Genomic DNA, 21,416 nt, shown 5'->3' with positions numbered 1-21,416 from the left:
TGCTGTTTGTCTCATGGGTTTTGTTTCTTGTCCTCCCAGGTTTCCTCCGGTTAGTGAGCAGGCTCCAGTTGGAACATCGGTGGGGAGAGTTTCAGCTTATGCTAACAGTCAAACCATCGTCTACTCCATTATGGCAGGAAATGAACTAGGTATGTGGTGCAAGACGTGCACAGAGGAGTCCATTAAGCCAATAACCAGGACTTCTCTTTTGCAAAATCTCCAGGGAGAAGAATTTTTGGCCTTTATGCTGCAGTAAATGTCTTATTTTATTATACCCGTCCCCTTCCTACACCCACTGCCGCATGCACTCTCATATTTTTAAAAGATTATGACCAGGCCTTTTTATTTATATATTTTATTCTAAAAATGCAAAGACACTTTTTTCCAGTGTGTCAGCTTCTACAAAGCTTCCCCCCTGACAGCAGCACATGTCTGAAAATCACAATTTCTTTCTGAGAAAATTACACAAATATAGAATTTCTAGATACCCCCGCAAAAGCTCTGCACTTGTGTGAAGATTTTGAGATGTACTTTGCAGGTATAATAGTGTCCATTAAGCCATAGGCAGTGTTTGTCTTCTCTTTCCCTAAGAATGACAAAAAAGCAACACAAGTGCTTTTTCTTGCCAGTTTGTCAGTCCTCACAACACTTTCCACTCTGCATGCTGGCCGGGGAAGCCTGGAAAGCACAATTGCACCCTGAGAGGCCAGGCATGGAAGATAGGTGTGAGGTTAGCTCCAGATGTAGGAGACTGGAGTTGGAGAGAGGAAGGAAGGGAGGTGAGGAAGTGGAGGGGGAGGCTGTCGATAAGGGGTGTATTGATCTCTACTGTGGTGGCAATGGAGAAAAGAGCACTAAAGGAGGGGGTAGAAAACGTGGCTGACCAAAAAAGAAAGTTCTGCCTACTGCATTAACCTGTTGTAGCTGCACAGTAACCTCCAAAACAACACGTGCCCATACAAGCATAATGCTAAGAGTGTAAATTGCCTAGTCTGGGCCTTCCTCCTATTGGCTCTGTCAACTCTGTGTTGTGGTTTGTTATTTCTGCTCTTCTGCAACCACTCCTTGACAGTTAGTGGCATACTTAGGGCAGCCGGCTAGCAACTACAGCCTATCACTGCACAGTAAAGCTCTATGCATTTTGCACTGTAGTAAACTATGTAAATCTAGTGTCAGTGGCAGCGTTCCCACACTGGTGCACAGCTAGTGATGCATTTTATGGCTGGTTTGTCAGAGAGGACAGGCGAGGCAATGCACCAGCTTTTTGTATTGCTGAACAAGTATTTTTTGAAAGTTTTAAGTAGAGGTCAACACATTTCTGCCAGGGTTAATTATGTCTTCTTATGACTCCATCACTCAACTTTCTTATTCCCCTTTTGTCTTTCCTTCCATTCATTCTACGGGAAAATTTGAGGAAGTAGCTCCCTGTAGGCCTTCATCATAAGAGTGCATCAAACATGCTTTTGTTTATATGCATCTCAGTGCCAGAGGAGGTAGACAAAAGTTCTGCACTGCACATTTAAGGAAGATTTTCTTTAAATGTGTATTTCTGTATATATGCCTGTATATATATCACTATATATGCCTGTATATATATCATTGTTATATCACTGTTCTTCATGTACTCTGTGGTTCCAGGTCACTTTAAGATAAATGACAAGACGGGCGAGATCTTCACAGATCACCTCCTGGATTATGAGAATTTGACCAGCTACATCCTCAAGGTCCGGGCAGACTCGCTGGATATGGTCCAGGCCAACAAGAATGTGACCTCCAGAAGTAAGACAGGGGATTTTGGGGGTGGCGAGGTTTGATGAGCGTGGTGTTATGAAATCAGGGATCAAATTGTGGTTGCCTTTTTGGAATGAGATCTATAATGGCATTGTTTCAGCTGGAATATGATTATGATCTTTTATGGTCAGAAGTTGTGTATAATGATAATCAACATACTAGCAGCAAATGGGATTTATACTTCACTCTAGATCCATTTGGACTACAACAATCAATGCCCTACTTACCTGCCTCTCCTTCTCTCACCCTCTGCCTGTGTCTTTCTCGCATACTAATGAAAGCAAGTGCACACATACACAGATGCACACACACACACACTCGCTCACGCTCACTCACACACACATCAGTCTTCTGGTAGATGTGATGTAAAGTACAGGGTGCTCACAAGGGAGAGAGCTTCCCTGACATCAATGGGTTGAGATCCACTTTTGGCAGATGGTAGAGAAGCCATCTCTTATTCCTGTCTTCTATTATTGTAATGCAGATCGGTGCTCCATGATGGGGAACTACTTTCTTTTTATTATTAAAACTTTTTTGAGTTCAAATTATCAGAGCAGAACCAGACTGATTTGTCAGATTAAGGTTCTCTTAGTCCAATTAGGACCGTCACACACACACACACACACACACACACACACACACACACACACACACACACACACACACACACAGTTTGTACAGTGCTTTTCATAGTCATAAGTCACAAAGTGCTGTACAATGGCATCATACAATTAGAAAGAGGATAATACTAATACAAAAAGAATAATACATTTGAAGACCAATGCATAAATTACACATAAAAATACATTCAATGTGAAAATACAAATGTAGTACAAAAAGGATTACATGAATGCCGGTCTAAAATGGTGAGTTTTTATCTGCCTTTTAAAAGAGCCCACAGAATCGACAGACAATAGGGGTGCGCACAGAGCATCCCATAGTCTACATAGTCCATAGCTACGGCCTCCAACACTCAATCATCCCGAGTCTTGAGGTGGGTGCATGGGACAGACAGGAGATTTGATGAGTTAGACCTAAGAGTGTACACTTGTGAATAAGAGTAGTAGGCCATAGAGGTATGTAGGGGCCAGTCCATGCGGTGCTTTGTAGGTGAGAGTGAGAATTTTAAACCTAATTCTGTACCGGATAGGAAGCCAACGCAGAGCTCTGAGTAACAGGGTAATTTGAGACTGTTTATTTGACCTAGCGAGTAGTCTTGCAGCAGCGTTTTGATAGCCTGCAGGCGGTCAAGAGCAAAGTTATGGAGCACTGATAAGAAGGAGTTGCAGTATTCGATGCGAGATGAGTTGAGTGCACATATGAGCATTTCCAATTCAAGGGCTGAAACTATTGTTTTCAATATATTCATGTTTCTTAAATGAAAGAAGGATCTGGTCAGCTGCTTTATATGGGTGTCAAATGATACTGATTTGTCAGAGATTACACCTAAATTATGCAGACTTGGGTGGACAGCAGAAGAAAGAGACCCCATATTTTGTAAGATCATGGGAGCAACCTGATCTGCAGCAACAATCAAGACCTCAGTCTTGTCGGCATCAAGCTGTAAGGAGTTTTCCACCTTTGACATACTCGCTATTCAAGTGTGTATGTGCGTGTTTGAGTGCATATCTCTGCATATATGTTTGTTAGCATGCAGTCTGATGCTCTGAAAATAATATATTAACCATTTTACATAGAGAGAGAGAGAGGAGAGAGAGAGAGAGAGAGAGAGAGAGAGTGAGAGAAACTCAGCAGACCTCCTTCCCATCCCCCCTGGGTCCTCCCTCTGTGCCTCACACCACATCTTTTGTGCCTGTAATTCGATGTTCTGTGTTTTTGTTTGTCCTATTCCCCTGGTGCATCCTTAGCTCCTGTGCCACATGACTTTACGCTTTTGTATGCTGCCAGAAGAAAAATGCTCCTTGACAGTGCATATTTTTCACCTAAACTGCAGCGGAAGGGTTGCGCTCTGTACATATTTGTGCTATACACTGCATAGGTATAACTGTGACAAATTAGGGGGAATAGGGGAGAATGTTTACGCTCGCCACATTCACTTTGCTTTTAAGGCTTACAAGATGCATATTTCAAAGGCTCTGTAAGCCCATTTATTTCTAAGATGCCATATTTTTTGCCCCCTTCCCCTCCTTCCTGACTCACACTGTTCTCTGTAAAATGTAGGGCATGGCTGGGTTAAGAGTTTCCCTTAGTTTGATTGTTGACCGCCCTCCAAATTATTATTCCCAACAACGTGTGAAATGTCTGCTTGTTAAACTTTGAGAGCCTTTTATGGGGTTATTGTCTTGCACCAGGTTGGGGGGAAAAACAAACTCCTCAATAATAAATGGAGCGGCTGATGTTTTTTATGCCGGCAAGCTAGACCTCTCTTAAAAACGAGAGCTCAGAAGGGGAGATTCCTTCCTTTTATCATGTCACGCAGCCATATTCCACTCAAAGTTACTTATGACTAATTGGTCGGTGAACAGAATGCAAACAGGCTTGCTTGTTGTCTGATCTGCTCATCAGGGGCAGTGAGACGAGCAGTATCAACAAACTTGAGTCTCAATTTCTCAATTCGAAATGGGTGATGCTGTAATCAAAACAAAATTAACCTCCTCGTTATTGACTTCAAGTTGTCAGCTACATCAAAATAGTTCCCTATACCGTTTCAGTCGAAATGGTCCAATTAGGCTTAGGGAGGATGCGCTTTTTCCAGCACACTGTCACAGATCCCTTTCAAGTAGTTATTGCAGTACAACTGAAAATTATAATTAAATCATTTTAAAAAAGGAAGAAAAGAAAATGAAAAACTGTGCATGTTTTCTGAAAGCGGTGGCTGCTAGTCAGCTGCACCTTATTTCAAAAAGGTTTATTGACATACTGTGATGTTTTGAGTGATGACTAGCTGTCAGAATATTTTGGGAAATGACTGCAAGCTCACTTCTGAAGCTGTGGAACAACTGATGCCCATGAAAACCTAAGCTGACATGACAATTTTCAAACCGAATTACCCAACATCTGATTTCAATTCCAACTCCAACAAGCAGCAGTTCACAGATGTGTTCAGTCAACAGCCAATAGCTGTGATTACTTGTGCTTTCTGTGCCCCAATTTTTCAATTTCATGAACCTGCAGCATTTCTGGATTTTCACATAGTAAACGGAAATTGAACTGCACAGGCTATGATTTTATACTGCACAGTTTTTGGATGGTTGTGTTTTGTTTGTTTTGCTATGCTCTTTTCCTTCAGATAGTGGACATTACATTGGCAATGTATTTCATGCTTTGCAGGTGGCCTCCTGAATAACATACATGTGCATGTTTGTCTGCATTCAATTTCATCTTTAACAATATCAAAAATAATTTAATGCCTTGTTGTGTGGAAAATTCATTCAATTTGATGTGCATTTATGGCTAAAGTGAATGCCTACAGGACCTTAAATGCATTCTGGTGCCATTTGCTCTGCAGGCAACACAGCCAAGGTGTTCATTGAGGTGCAGGATGAGAATGACCACCCTCCCGTCTTCACCCGACAGCTCTACATTGGTGGAGTGGCAGAGGACACCAAGAGCTTCAGCTCTGTGCTCAAGATAGTGGTAGGAAAATCATCTTTGGTCTGTCTTTCTGTCTATCAGACTGTGTATCATAGTATGTGGACACATGCAGAAAGTAAAGTGCGTTATTCTGCTCCCATTTCCTCAACACTTATCCTGCAGCCATGGTGAGAGAATTCATCCGATCCGCTTCCTGCAGCATAGTTTCATCTCCTCCCCTATCGCTCCCTCCATCTCTTCCTCAATTCCGCTCTCCCCACTCCCTGCCTTGTCCATGAGCAGGTGGGATCAGAGTGGAGCAGTGTAATCCCAGTTTGTTCATAGAAGCATGGCGGGACATCCTGTCTGATTATCAGCCCGCTCTGTGTAGGAGGTTCCACCCTGTCATCCTGTGTACTTTGTGTTTACTGTGTGTGTGTGTGTGTGTGTGTGTGTTTGTTTTTGTTTGTCTATGTATGACATTAAAATTTGAGCCAAAAACCTAGCAAACCAGCATCTGCAATGCCTAGGTTACACTTGATTGATATTGAACATGTTAACATGCACATTAATATTCCGGTCATGATCGAGATACTCCGTTTATATTCCATTTATGTTCTGGCACATGTAAATATCACATCCCATTTACAGTGACTCACATAGGGTAAACTCATATAGCAGGGTGTTTGATTAGGATCAGAAGGTACCTCTGAATATTGTATGAATTGTATGATGTTTTTTTGTGAGTTGGTGTACATGTTATGTTCTGTGTGCTGTTTTATGTATCTTAAATGTAAGCCGGCAGCCCAAGGGCACACAATTAATTTCCCTACAGGGACAATGAAATCACCTGTCTAGCCATTTATCTATATTCCACACTTTTCTTATTTAACATTTACCTCGTCACTTACTGCAGCTTACTATTACATGTGAAAAGCACAGAATCACAAATAATGAAGTTTCTCACAAACTGAGTATTTGTTTTCCGTAACAAAAGCCATGGGCATTTTGCAATTCATGGATAGCAGAAAGCATTTAAATGCAGATAGGGTGTGTGAAGATGCATGAGACAGAGAGCCAGGGAACCCAAGGTCAGCTGAGCAGGTCATGTTGCAATGGAAGATATTAAGATCAGCTAGTTATTTAAAAAAAAATAATAATAATGATGATAATAATGATCAAAATAATTAAAGTATATCAGGAAAGTGGCATGCCATATGGGAGACGCTGCCCTTTATTATACCTTCACAGTCTCGCCGTCCATTGTTGGTAAGTGAAAGATGTGCAGCTATAGAGTAAGATGCTACTGTAATAAAACTATGTTGTTCTTGCTGAGTCTATTTAAACAGGATAAACAAAAGCCCCCTGTTAACATAAAGTGGCTGACAAGAAAACCTGAAACAACTGCATGTAAGCAGGTATTGAACAGGTTATTTAAGTTCCATATAAACAGTATATCCCGAATAGCCAGCGTAAAGCCCATAAACAGAATATTAATGTGCATGTAAATATGCTCATTGACATTGGCATAGTTTTAATAACCAATATAAGCATAAGTAATACACTAAGAATTACACTATATGGACAAAAGTATTGGACCACCTTCACATTCCACCTACAGGAGCTTTTATGGCATCCCATTCTAAATCCATAGGCATTAATATGGAGTTGGTCCCCCTTTGCAGCTTAAACAGCTTCCACTCCTCTGGGAAGGCTTTCTGCAAGATTTTAGAGTGTGTCTGTGGAAATTTTTGCCCAGAGCAATTGTGAAGTCATGCACTGATGTTGGGCAGGAGGGCCTGGCGCGCAATCTCCGTTCTAGTTCATCTCAAAGGTGTTGGAGGGGGATGAGGTCAGGGCTCTGTGTGGGCCAGTCAAGTTCTTCCACACCAAACTCAACCAACCATGCCTTTATGGACTTTGCTTTGTGCACCGCGGCACAGTCATGCTGGAACAGAAAAGGGCCTGCCCCAACCTGTTCCCACAAATTTGGAAGCATAGAATTGTCCAAAATGTCTTGGTGAGCTGAAGCATTAAGATTTCCTTTCACTGGAACTAAGGGGCCCAGGCCAATCCCAGAAAAACAGGCCCATAGCGTTATCCCTCCTCCACCAAACTTTACAGTTGGAAAACAATGTAGTCAGGCAGGTTATGTTCTCCTGGCATTCAGCAAACCCAGACTCATCCATCAGGCCACCAGATAGAAAAGCGTGATTCATCTCTCCACAGAACACGTTTCCACCACTCCAGAGTCCAGTGGCGGCATGTTTTACACTGTTCCAGCCGACGCTTGGCATTGTGCTTGGTGATGTAAGGCTTACACGTGGCTGCTCGGCCATGGAAACCCATGCCATGAAGCTTCTGGTGCACAGTTGTTGTGCTGATGTTGATGCCAGAGGAGGTTTGGAGCTCTACACTTACTGAGTCAGCTGAGCGTTGGCCACTTTTACGCACTATGCCCCTCAACACTCAGCGACCCCGCTCTGTAACTTTACGTGGTCTGCCACTTGGTGGCTGAGTTGCTGTGGTTCCTAAACACTTCCACTTTGCAGTAATACCACTTACAGGTGATGGTGGAATGTCTATGCAGGACGAAATTTCACAAATTGACTTGTTGCAATGGTGCTATCCTATTATATTACAGTATTGCGCTGGAATTCAGTGAGCTTTTCAGAACAAGTCATTCTTTCACAAATGTTTGTAAAGGCACACTGCATGGCTAGATGGCTGATTTTATACACCTGTGGTAATGGGACTGAATGAAACACTTGAATTCAGTGATTAAGGTGTGGCCCAATACTTTTGTCCATATAGTGTACATAAGTAACTGCCTGAGAAGCCTAGCACATGGAAGCTATAGCAGATATCTAGGATTGTGCTCATTGTGTAATTCAAGCATAGAACTGTTTTTGTTTTGGTTGATCCAAATGGTAATTATGAAAACAGATTCATACATTTGTCAAGCAGTTTTTTTTTTTGTTTTTTTTTTTTTTTTCATCAAATTGAGGTAATATAGGTCATTTGTAACTGAAGCATATTTTAATCAAGCCAAAGGCAATTGCCCTGATAATTGCTGTTATAATTCTTGGATGTTAACAATCTCTTTTTGGAGTTGCAACAAATAACCCAGGTTTTATTGGAAGCATACAGTTATAGTTGTGCATGTGTATTATGCATGAGTAAATCTATGTAAACCCTTGCCATAATACTATTGGATTGTGTTAACAAGTGCTCACAACCACACACACTGAACACACACATAAAAACTAATGGTCAGCAACACAGAAGAAGTGTGCTACATGGAGGCAGCAGCTGTCACATGCCATGTGCTTTTCTTATATTTCCAAAAATTTCCAATTCATTATATCAGCCCCTGAGGTTTCTGGCAAAGTATTGGCTCCCTCATTTATTCAGTAGATTAGAATTAGAGCTGAGTTGTAAATGTTTTTTAATCCTTATTAGACTCTTTAATTTCATCATTCGTTAAAAACCTGAAAATGGTCTTAATGTTCCAGACAACATTTCTGTTAAGATGATAAATAAGTAGTTTGCATGTTCTCCTGAGTACTCACGTAGGATTTTTCCAGTTGTTCACTTTTGAGGTCATTGTCCACAATTGTCCACAGGTGTGAATGTGAATGTGCAGACTTTATATTAATACTGCTCATGTGTTATGTAAAGACAAGTGTTTTAACACAGAAATGTTTGCTAGTCAATGCATTTATATAGCTTGATTATTATGATGGGAGATTCAGCAGCTCAGTGTGCTCTTGAATCTAAAATCCTGTGTTTGGAGATGACCTCCTGAGAAGAAACTACAGGGAATATGAAAGAGAAACCTGCCCTCTCCCTTTGTTTTTCAATCTGAAAGCATATCCCCGTTGTTTTTCCCAGTAGTTACAGTGCACAAACTCAGAGATATGTGGGTTGTTAGTAAGGCAGCTCTGGAGGTGAACCGATATCTCTTCAATTATCAAGTGCACAAACGAGGGTAGCGATGTGAAAATGCTAAAGTAATCACATGAACTGTGAGCCTTGCGTAAACATCCAGACCTGAAATCAGAATGGATGTTATTGAAGTTACTGTAACGGCTGATTAACTAGACTTACTGTTCAAGTGCACAAAATCTTTAAGCCCCATCTGATGCAAGCTCAGTCATTGCACTGAGTGAACCTTCTTCTTCTCTGAACACTGTGTGATGGCTGAAGCAGCCCATCCAATTCAGTTATCCCTGTTCCATCTTTCCCTCAACTTGGAATCGACATTAAAGCCAAGACTTATGGGTCAAGTGCTATCTATGATTTCCCTTAGGCCAGGGCTTCGTTGGAGAAAGCATACTGTACAAAACTTATTCAGTATGGAGGATGAGCGCTCCATTCTGTGGAGATAATGAGTAACATTAGAAATATCATTAATATTTGCAATATTTTGACATTTCTGACCTGCTGGTCTTTCACTCACCATATTATTCCCTTGATTGCAACCCGTATGAGCAATAATAAGCAATAACTGCCAGACTGGTTCATGTAAGCAAATGTTGCTGGAAGTGCCAGATAGGGGAGCCTAATTTGCCGTTAAAGTCGCCTTTCAGTAGTTCGGAAGAGTGGAGTGAAGCAGAAAACACTTCAGCAACAAGGTAGAGCTGTGCTTTTTTGAAGAAATGTCTGAACACATAATTAGACCCTGCTCTATGTGGCACTTGCTTGCCCCCATTCCAGAAATAGAAATCATCCTTCCATGTTGTTGTCTTTTAATCAGTAAGGAATTGGATTTCTTGGGTAGATAGAGTAGAGTCACTTCATGTCAGTTGCCTCCTTGACTTCTTGGCTGCTTGTTTATAACATAAGCTTATCTTTTTGAACGACAAGGAGACCAATTTAAGCCTTCAAGGCTTCTCTGTGAGTTTTGTCTTTGGTGCTCTATGGGTGGATTTATGTAAGCCATCAGGATCAGTGCATATTCCCCCTCTTTGACTTGACATTCTGAGACTCTCAGTGGTGTCACTTGAAGTGTAACACTTGAGCTGCAATTTACAGACCTCATACAGACAGTTTTTTTTTTCAGTGTCCATGATTTTTTTTTTTTAAAGGTTTGCCCTAAATGGCTTTGGTATATCATGAGGGAACACTATGTCTTTACCCAGAGTGGATGTCTCACTCTCTTGATCTAAAGTCAGCCCTTTCATTGGCATCTTACTCCACCTCCCCCCTCTGCTGCCAATACCTGGAGGGAAAAAAAAGAGAGATTGCTCCTATTTATCAATGTCACCACAGACAAGCACTCTGAAAATTGATGCCAGTGTGTGAGCTCAAAGGCCAGTATGTGCGATACCCACTGTACTTGCTCTGTCAATATTAAAACTCTATTTCTCCCTCTGCTGGTTAACTAAGATCACTACGCTGTATCCTTGAGGGACAAACAGTAATGTCAGGATCTATACTCATGCTGTCTGTTTTTTTTCCAGTATTAACACACTGACACTTTTCTTTCTCTTGTGACATCTCTATGTGCATGCTGTGGCCGTATGTGTGATATAGGCCACCGATAAGGACACTGGGAATTACAGTGCCATGGCGTACCGTCTGATTTTCCCACCCACATCCGAACAGGACAGCTTTGTCATTGAGACATACACGGGTATCATCAAAACAGCCATCATGTACCGCAACATGCGCAGGGTCCACTTCAAGTTTAAGGTCATCGCCACAGATGACTACGGGAAAGGTCTCAGCAGCAGCGCCAATGTGGTGGTGAGTATGCAGCATCTCACACAACCACTTTTCATGGATGGTCAGTATGGGAAAATTGTCAGTGTATACATCTATTGATCAGTGCATAAACTGGTCAACTGTATAGTGAGTGTGTATGTTAATTTTAATGTACAGCTGTACAAGCCTCTCTCTCAGTCTTTCACTTGCAGATCATCTGCACACCAATAGCATGCTGATTGCACATTGTGGAGATTGGGTTAATGGAGTTAAAGTAGACTCTACAATATCACAGCACTGATTTAGCCTTTTCCTTGCTTGGCCTTAATCCATGAATCTGTCAATACATCAGCGGGTGCACACACACACATACACATACAGTATGTGCACACACAGAAAAACCTCTGGTGATGGGTTTATTGGTTTCAGTGAAACCTCTGTGCAGCTTTTCTTTGTCCTGATTTATTCATCAGGAGCCTGTACGATGGTGATGCACTTTTTTTTTTCCTCAGTAGACTGTCTAGCTTCCAGTCCATTGAATTATTCACAGTAGCTACAGCATACCCAACATGCATTGTGTACCCAACTGAACCCTCTGCTTCTAGCTGATGATCCAGTTAAACTCTGCACGGAAGCCGATAAGTTTTTCGTTCTGTATAGCTGATCTGCACGTGTGTGCATGTACATTTGTGTGGGTGTACATTACCTTCTATATGTCTATCTGTGTATGTCAGTTTCTGTGGGTAGTTTTTTCCCAATAAATTCTCCACCCACCTGCTGTGACTGGGCTCAGCTTTTCCCCCAATTCAGTGCTTATCCTTGCTGGCTGTGAGCAAGCTTATTTTGCGTTTCCGTGAAATATGTCGGGCTAACAAGCCTCTAATGAGACAGAAGGAGGGTCTGGGACATTGCCTGTGTATGTGAGAGCAGCGAGTGCTTAACCATGGCGCTCGTTAATTTTCAAGGGGAAACCTAATTTCACAGGAGCCGCATGGGAGATTTGGCTGCAGAGCACAGAGGCTGTTGCCTATGCACTTAACTGCAGCATCAGAATTAGACCCCATTAAGTTTGCCGCATGGCACCAATACAAGCAGGCAATTAGGGGTTCTCATTTGGCCCACCAAAGGAAGAATGGGAATGAGCAGACCAAACTCACAGTAGGAAAACAAGTGAACAAGTGGCATAATCATGATCTACTTCTTTCTTTCACTCTCTGTCTTATTTGTCTGTTTCTTGCTCTCATTTTCCCATTTCTCATTTTCCCACTTCTCATTTATTCTCTCACAGGTTTCAGTGGTCAATGCATTGGACATGCAAGTTATTGTGTCCAATGTCCCACCCACTGTAGTGGAAGAGAATAAGGAGCAGCTCGTTAGGTAAGGCGACATTTAGAGTGATTGAAATATGAAAGTAAAAAGACGTTCCTTCAGAAGAAATTAAATGCCTTTATTTGCATAATGTTGGGGGTATGTTTTCTGAGCTCATTTCCATATAGAGCATTCTGCCAAGATACAGTGTAATATGAAAATGAAACAGAAAGCATATATTTCCCTATAGCTTTGACCAGGCACGACAGATCTGTTCCTGGAGGTTTTCTCAGATTGTCTTCAGAGAACTATTAGGCTGCACTTCACCATGCCTTTTCCATACTCTAGTTTGTTACATATATTTATTTTTGTTCCTATCAGAGAAGTTCTTACACAAGTCGTCTGTGTGCAAAGTAACAGTTTCAGTTCATTTTCCTGCCTTGCAATGAGAACACCTTGTCTGGAAGGATTTCTTTTGGTAATTGACTTCCCAGATAGACTTTGCTATTCAGGATACATTTCACTGTTTGTTTGTTTACAAGAAGACTCTGCACAAAGTGGATTGCATCCTTTTGTGCAGTGTTTTACCCACTTTGACATTAAATAACTGCACTTGGTCCAAGGTGGCATCACAAACTGGCACCTTTATTTTGCATACAAAATCGGTGACTGGTATAATGTGTACCTTTCAGCAGTGGCAGCCGACTGACTTATTTCATAACCACTGACCAGGCGATTAAAATCACATAATAGCCAGTGAGACAGTAGAGTCTGTCCTCTAGAATTTAATTTTAATGGTTGACATTCACAGAAATATGTTGTTTTGTTTTGTTCCTGCAGCTCTTGAGGGACACAGCTTTGATCATAATTAGTCAGTCTAAAAAAGCAAATGGGTGTTAATAGTTGTTTTTCAAGAGCTTGTTGAGCCTCTCCCACATAAGTGACACTGCTCTTTAGGCTGGCAAAACACACACATTATTCATGTTTAGCTCTTTCCCGTAATGTCATTTGAAAGGCCCCTGATTTCGCACAGCCCTGGTGATGATCCAGGGCTATTTTACCTGAGTGTTCAAAGTGTTTATTCACCTTGGAAAAGGCAGACAGAGAGGTTTTCTTTTATTGGCTGTAATCTGAGGTGTGGATTTCTCTCTGCCTGAAATGGATTATCTGAGCCTTTTTTGCCAAGAGCCAAGCAAACTGCTGCCCAGTGGGACAATCATTGCCAGAGTGGAGCACTTAGAGTAGTGCCTCTCATATTACTTTGGTCATTGAGCTGGCAGAAATCGAACCCTGTTCTTGAGCTTTCGACATAAATCTGAATATTGGCTTATGTATTAAATCTCGACATTAATTGCCTTTAGCATTTATCCTTTTATTGCCTTCATTATATGAGTTTGACTTCAACCCAGATGTTCTGCCCATTTTAGCATTCTGGAGCGATACGTACAAGACCAGATCCCAGGCGCTAAGGTGATCGTAGAGTCCATTGGGCCACGTCGCCATGGCGACGGCTACGAGCTTGAGGACTACAGTAAGTCGGACCTGATGGTGTATGCCATTGACCCGGTCACGAACAGGTCCATCTCTCGCCAGGAGCTCTTCAAGTGAGTGTGTGAATTTGATTACTGGGTGTACAGTTGACCAGATTCTTCTCATTTCCATCCTGAGCTGCATCTGCTCCCTCTGTCTTTCTTTACCCTTTGTCCGTACAATGAGTTAAATGTGCTCTCTTTCTCGCTGTGACTTTCTCTTTGACTGCGTTTCCATCTTTGACTGTTTCCACTCAGTCTCTTGCCACTGCTTGTCTCCAGAGGCTTTAACTTCAGATGTGTCATATGCCAACATGGGAAAGAGGGAGATATAATGCAGGAAAAGCAGCAGTGAGGTGAAGCAGGGAGAAAGTGAGAGTGCAGACAGGGTATATTTCCATCAATCCATCATCCCCCGTCACACTATGGCCTCAAAGGCTGTTCCAAGAACCTGGAGAAATGCCAGCAGTGCATTTTACTCCTGTTGTTTGGGGGATAGAGAGCCAGTTCCTGTCAGCCCAGGGTCTCTTTCTCAGGCTGTGTGCTAAAACACTGTTTGACCACCAAGAGGCCATGTCCACCTGCTGTTAAAACACCTCAGAAAAAGTGCTTTGGTGACAACTTTTCACCCCATCAGACAAAGAAAGCTGTGCCTTGTCCTTAGCTGGAGGCACGAGGTTAAAACACCACCGCAGGACAATGTTCTCTCATGTTCCCAAGCCCCTCTGACAGACCTCTGACAGACCTCAGGCACGAATCTTAGAAAATCAACTCCCTCACAGCAACGTGAGAGGTGTCACTCAGTAGGAAACACTCTCCTACTGAGCATCCCCGTTTAGTCTCTACCCCTTTGCTCGCCATGCGTGCGCTTAGCTCACATTTAGCTATCTGTCAGTCCCCGCTCTTTTTATTTCTCTGTCCATGGTAACTTCCCACATTGTTTGGATTCTGGCTCACAAGGCATGAAACCTCCCCTTTCCCTTTTAAATGAGATCTCGACAATTCCAACTCATTTGGTAATCCTCCTCTCAACAAATTACTTTTAGAGGCGCATTGTGTGCATGCTGAATTAATCTGTAAACATTACCTCTCTCTCCTTGACCAGCAGAAGGGCACCAACCTTATGAGTTCTCATTGCTTGTTGTTTTTTTTTCTTTTCTTTCTTTCTTTTTTTTTTTTTGAATGACACTTTTGTCATAAAAAGGAACCAAGGAGTGCAGGCCTTATCACAAGTGGCAGCTTTTGAGAGAGCTCTCGCTAAATTTTAAATAGACTTGCTATATCCCTGCTTTAATAACAGTCCCTTCCTCAGATACAATGTGTGGCTGTCAGGGAAACTCATCTAGAGTGGAGGGGAAAAGCTTTTTGTACATGCAGTGCATGTCTGACAGTGTTGCGGGGTAATTGCATGTTGTATATCTGCCGCTCTGCTGTCAGATCACGGGGGAAAAGAAAGTGAAGGGGAAAGAGATAGTGAGCGATTTGTTGCAGGGGGTTGGGGGGCCTTTATAGAGTGTCCTTATGCCACCTTGAATACAGTGCTCTCTGTTATATGAGGTCTCTAGAGAATAGATTGCCAGAGAGGCCAGTTAATGACCTTCATCTCCTCTCGTTTATTCACCTGCAGCAGGGTAAAAATGACAGTAATTGGAGGTGACAGTGTGCTCACTCCTTCATGATGCCAAATGTTTGGCAGCTGCTCATTAATTAATAGTTATTGTCACGACAACTTTTTTCTTTTGTTCAGTAAGGAGATGATAACACCGAGTTGATGTTTGTGCAATTTTATGCCTATATGCTGTACATTTTAGAACAACATTGGCGTAAATTCTGCTTCAGATCTATAAATGAAACGTGGTGTGAATGTGGATGAATATTATTTTCCAAAAAACGAGTACACTGAACTTTTCGTTTTTTTTTCTTTCCTTTATACAGTTTGTAGATCCATAGTTCTTTTCACATTCTTCAAAATATGTCAAATTTAAATGCATAACTGAATGTCACAAATGATGAAATATTTTGCCGTCTCCCAGCAAACAACCATGAGACATGGGAAGATATTGTAGATCGCAATCTTCACGACTCATTGAGCTTGTCCAAATCTACACCTGTATTTTTTACTTTATCCTCTCATTGGGTATATGGTAGGTTTCTGGATGGGAAGGTGCTGGATATTAACAAGGAGTTTCAGACACATCTGGGCCAGGGCGGACGCATCCTGGAGATCCGCTCACCAGACATCGTGGCCAGCGTGAAGAAGGCTGCCCAAGCTGTGGGCTACACAGAAGGAGCGCTCCTGGCACTCGCTATCATCATCATCCTCTGTTGCATCCCTGCCATCCTTATTGTCATGGTCACCTACAAGCAGTAAGTGTTCCTGCCATAGTAATTATCACTGTGTTTCATAATCAATTAGTGGCCCTTAATTGAGTGTCAGAGAATTAAGAGGGAAATACATTTTAATTAAGCTGGCCTTTGCTGAGAAAGGTGTGCAGTTGTACTCCTCGCTGTGTCTTTAGCTAAAGAATTTGCTTCTCTTAGACAAATCAGGTATTTCACTGTGTGAATGGAAACAATTGTTTATATAATATGCCCTGTGGCTTGCAAGGCTAGAGCTAGCACAACTGCAAACAATGATCTGTGGACATTGCTGGAAAGTGAATTTGTCGTATTTAACACAAAAGCGGGCTCTCTCGCTCGCTGGCTCTCGTCTCTCTCTCTCTCTCTCTCTCATTAGACATGCTGACTGCGCACTCTGCTGGGCTAATCTCCCTGCTCATGCTCTGTGAAAGCAGATTAATTAACACTCATTTGTGACAAATATCTATAGCCAATTGTGACGGTCACAGTGCGTCTTCACGCTACCTAATCTTCCCTGCCCAGCGCACACACAATAAACAATCTCTCTCTCACACATGCTCTGCTCCTCACAACAAACACCCATACAAACATGATGCCTCTTTTTGTACCCCGTGTCATTCTGACTGGTGAGCCAGTTAAGCTCCTGGGCAGCAGGTGAGGGTCATAAAATGATGGCGAAGTCAACCAGAAAGGCATCCTCTGCACTCTAGTCATTGGTATTCAGTGAAGGTCACACAAACGGTGTGTCTGGACAATGTTTATTCACAGCAGATGGGTGAGTGGTTGTCCTCCTCACATGCACAGACAAAACACACAGCAGAAAGCTGGTAATGGTGACATTAGACCTAAAGCCCAAACTGTTGCACCAGATGGCACTGTCTTGTCCACTCTTTTTTTTTTTTTTTTTTTTGAATAATACTATTTTGCTGTGAATAAATAATACCGATACTATGCACAGAGGACACCCTCAAGAAAATGCCAGCAGCTACCCTTGGATGTAGCCTGTGGTCACTGCTTGAGATTTGAGTGCCCCATTCTTTGCAATGAAAAATGGAGGAAAATATGATTACCATTTTGTTTTGTTTTGTTTTTTTCTTCATTTTTTTTTTTAAAGCAACAGGTAGAGTTCTTTGATAGAGCATATTACCCAAAGTCTCTCTGTTATCTGAATGAGTTGAAAGGGATTGCATGAATAATGCACATAATAACACACCTAGAGTGGTGTGTTTTTCACAAGGACACCTCCCAACATTAAATAACCTCCCAGTATTAAAACTGAATGTTGTTAGAGTGTTGCCTATCTTATTGTTTAATTATATGATATAATTAAATAAGATTCCTCTCCTTCCTCCCCTCTCCTCTCTCTCTCTCTCTCTCTCTCTCTCTCTGTCTCTGTCTATTCCTCACCGCATCAAAAACCCTCCATCAGATTCAAAGAGTAAGTAATTATTCTCATTCATGTTTTATAAGTGATCACTCTTTCATTGCTTGAAGTGTGTGTGCTAAGGACAATTTCTCACATCTTCATTATTCATTAGTCACTTTAAGACAAACAGACTGTGTGAAGATGATGACAGGGCTGCATCTTGGCTAATGCCACCCTTTTGAAATGACTTGCCTTTAGCACAATGGCACAGTGCAACAGTGATTCTTCTTCCCGCATGCTGGGTTGATGTTTAATTATGCACTGTTTTGCTTCATCTGGAACATCTGATGAAATGTCTTCAAAGGAAAATCAACCCAAAAGTCAACAAGGCTTTCTTCTTGTATCCTTCTTTGCTCCACCATCCTCCCAACAACACAAGCAGGCTTTACATGGGGTTTTGCGTCTGGGACTACTGACTAAAAGAATTGGGTGATCCCGTTTACATTAGCAGAAGCCTTGTATGCATATTTTACATCCCGGTTAACTCTTGTCACAATCTTCCAATCCAACTGAAACACAATGTTTTCTCAGCCGTTTCACCCAAATGGTCTGTTAATAACATCTATCGCGATCGGAGCCAAAACCAATAATTACCAGCTTCTGTTGCAGGGTTCACTTGATTGAAATGAGGGTTAACCTGTTTACACTGAGCACAAGTCCTGGATGGTAGTGGGATTATCAATGAATGTAAAAGGTATTACAACTCTTCCCCATCAGCGCTCAGGTCTCCTCAGCTGTCTAAGGCCGTGACTAATGCACATATGGTGTGCACAATATGTATTAGTATCTACTTCATTTAACGGCACAGATTTCAGTACCTACAAGACTATAAAAGCATATTGTCATTGAGGATGACAGCCTCGGAAATGCAAATTGAAACACATAGTGAAATCAAAACTAGAACAAGACTGTAGTAGTAGAAGTAGAAGTATTAAAAATATTTTTGTTTTCTATCCTGCTGTAATTCCAGTTTCAGTCACTTTCAAAGAGAATGATAGGTAACTTCAATTTTGTTTTAAGCAGTATACAAAAGCAGTAAATTGAGCTGGAGTCACTGGAGTATTCACTCATAGTTTCAATCCCTCACTACTTTTTCCGCAGTCTGCCTCCAAGTGACGGTGCGCTGTCATTCCTAAGACAAAACTGTTTAAATAATGATACTGACAAGAAATGAGATTGGTGGCCACATTTACTGAGTTCCCCTATTGCAAGTTATAGCCTAACGCGGCATCCGAAAGTCACAAAAATGTAAGTGGGGAAGACAGATCAATATATTCGAGAAGGAACTGGAGGCAGACACGAAGACCTGCAAAACCTCAGGGAATGCCCCACCACCCTCCAAACCACCATCCTAACTATAACCACCCCAAACTGTAGGAGCCTGGTGGTGGGTGCTCCATGAGGTCTTAGTGCCCACCACCACACCTTGTTGATTTATTTTGATCAGCAATTTTTAATAAAAACATTCGGTAAGCACTGTAATTATGAGTTTTTGGTTATGAGCTATATTTGATGTTTTGGGTTGATTTTCCTGGTCAAGGAGTGTTACTTGTGAACATGAAACCATATTTTGGTGACTTGAAAATGATGGAAGTTCAAATTGCACAGGCGACAGGCCGAGTGTGCCAAAACAGCCAGGATTCAGATGGCTTTACCACCAGGAGGCAAGGCAGCTCCAGCCGCTGCTCCCACCAACCTCTACGAAGAGCTGGGAGACAGCAGCATGTGAGTCAACCCTGACCTCTCTTTATCTGTCTCCCATGATTAACCCATTCCCTTGATAAACAGATACTGTACATTATGGTGCCCTGCTGGTAGATCCAAAGTCATGAGCAGTGCTTTCAGGGTGAATGCTATCACTGCTGCCTTTTCTGAGCATATTTTCCTGCTTTTATTCCAATTATCTGTTTCAACATCACATCATTTCTTTGTCCTAATATGACCACTAACAGTCCTATAGGTGGGTATCAATCTCTAAAATCTAACCTATTGAGCTTTAGACACAGTGGTTCCTGCATTGCTGTCTCCGCTCCTTAGCTCCCATGATCCATTTTTTGTCCTTTGCAAACCACAATGTATGCTGCTGCTCAAGCTGATGATTAGGGCTTTAGTTGATGGATGCCTTTCCCATTAGACCACATATGCATTTCAGCATGGCCCTCTCTCAAGGTGAGAGTTTGTTTATGCTCATAAAAGACACCATAGTTTACTGGGAATAGAAAGGAATAGAGAATCTGGCCAGTGCTTGGTAATTGATTTTGTGATAAAAGACTTTCTCTTTCCCCTTATTACTATCACCTGTGTTGAATGCTTTATCAGCTTTCCTGTGTCCTGAATGTTTTCCATTAGCACAATCGGATTTAATCTTTCATGTTAAATACTACCCTGAATATGCAATGAAATGTTAATGCTTTCAGATAAAACAAGATTGAATTGAAATTGCACCATAACTCCCAGTGGTAAATAGGGGACTTCGTAAGTTTGATTTTATGCTTTTTAAAGCAGTGCTGCAAGTATCTTCATGGTTGCTGTTAAAAAAAAAAGGAATAATGGAAATTTAACGGTAAGCTGTAAAGAGACTGCAGTGTGTACATCAAGGTGTTGACCGATACTTAACAGCAAGCAGACAGCAAGCAGAAACTTTTGATTTCATGGCAGCAGAACTCTCATGGGGAGAGAAATGTGGCCTGGTGTTGTATATTTTTGGGGCTATTTTCCAGGCACCGCTTCCATAAAAAAACCCTGTTAAAGATTGTCAAGCGTTTTCCTAAGAAGGTGTGTGTGTGTGTGTGTGTGTGTGTGTGTGTGTGTGTGTGTGTGTGTGTGTGTGTGTGTGTGTGTGTGTGTGTGTGTGTGTGTGTGTGTGAGCGCGCGCACACATGCGTGGATACATGGACATTTTAGTGTCCAAACTTGTTTGCTCCAACAAATACGTTTTTGGATGCACACAGTTAAGAAAAAAACATGCACTATATGCCCTCAGCACGCAAACACTGACATGCAGTTCAACTTCTTGTGCGTCCATGTGTTTGTTTTACCATAATAACATAGACATTTCTGCTCTAGTCTTCTTACCGGCTGTCTGTCTTTCTGTCTTTTACATCATTTCCATTCCCTTGCCCCTGTCTGGATTCAGACTGCAGTAAGTAATCCAAAAATGTATGAGGATATATGTTCCATCCTGTTTTCATATGCAGCTGACAGCCTTGCTAAACGTATGCACATATCGAAATAACATTTTTTGGTATGTGTTTAGTGTTTATTAAACCACTGAGATTTTGGTTTAGGATACGTGTCATTCCGTTACTATTTAACTTGCATAGCTTGGTAAAATGGTATCGTAGGAATTGGAAAGACACCTATTTAAACAGATGTAAGATTGTAATGAACTGCCGTGTTTTTTTGAAAAATTGCCTCCATGTAGTTGATAAAAGTGAACCCCGGTTTATTTAGATCTACTGCACCTCATTAGACATCCCTTTAGTTGCCTCCCACCTTCCTTCACATTGGAGTCAAGCCATCACTGTTCTGCATTTCATTGCCCTTACTTTCACATCAGTGTCTCTTTGCATCGTGGTTATGACTAGACTAATACATACAGTGTTAGTTGATTTTGGCTATTTATGTGTCTGTGGACCTCAGGCTATGTTTCTAATATGGAAGACTTCCAGCAGTCACAATAAGTTTAACAATTTTAGTATTAAATGTCGTTTAAATTGTGAGTTTTTAGCTTAAAATTGCAATGTGTATGTAAGTTA

General features: G+C 41.7%; 1 protein-coding gene across 6 annotated transcripts in view; it reads left to right on the top strand.

Moving 5' to 3' along the window:
- LOC115372415 (protocadherin-15) overlaps positions 1-21,416 on the top strand; it is a 234,862-nt gene that overhangs the window by 200,852 nt on the left and 12,594 nt on the right. For 3 of the 6 annotated variants that reach the window (XM_030070295.1, XM_030070297.1, XM_030070296.1), the window contains 10 exons: positions 40-149; positions 1,639-1,779; positions 5,261-5,388; positions 10,864-11,076; positions 12,323-12,411; positions 13,770-13,946; positions 16,020-16,238; positions 17,662-17,670; positions 19,267-19,383; positions 20,237-20,242. In XM_030070295.1, the coding sequence (XP_029926155.1) occupies positions 40-149; positions 1,639-1,779; positions 5,261-5,388; positions 10,864-11,076; positions 12,323-12,411; positions 13,770-13,946; positions 16,020-16,238; positions 17,662-17,670; positions 19,267-19,383; positions 20,237-20,242 (1,209 nt within the window). Of the gene's footprint in view, positions 1-39; positions 150-1,638; positions 1,780-5,260; positions 5,389-10,863; positions 11,077-12,322; positions 12,412-13,769; positions 13,947-16,019; positions 16,239-17,661; positions 17,671-19,266; positions 19,384-19,610; positions 19,619-20,236; positions 20,243-21,416 lie in introns of all 6 variants that reach the window. The other 3 variants (XM_030070300.1, XM_030070299.1, XM_030070298.1) reach the window with 2 other exon arrangements.

The sequence above is a fragment of the Myripristis murdjan genome, chromosome 15, assembly GCF_902150065.1.
Source record: "Myripristis murdjan chromosome 15, fMyrMur1.1, whole genome shotgun sequence".
Taxonomy (NCBI): Eukaryota; Metazoa; Chordata; class Actinopteri; order Holocentriformes; family Holocentridae; genus Myripristis; species Myripristis murdjan.
Note: the sequence above shows the minus strand (reverse complement) of the source record. Positions and strands in the feature narration are given on the sequence as shown.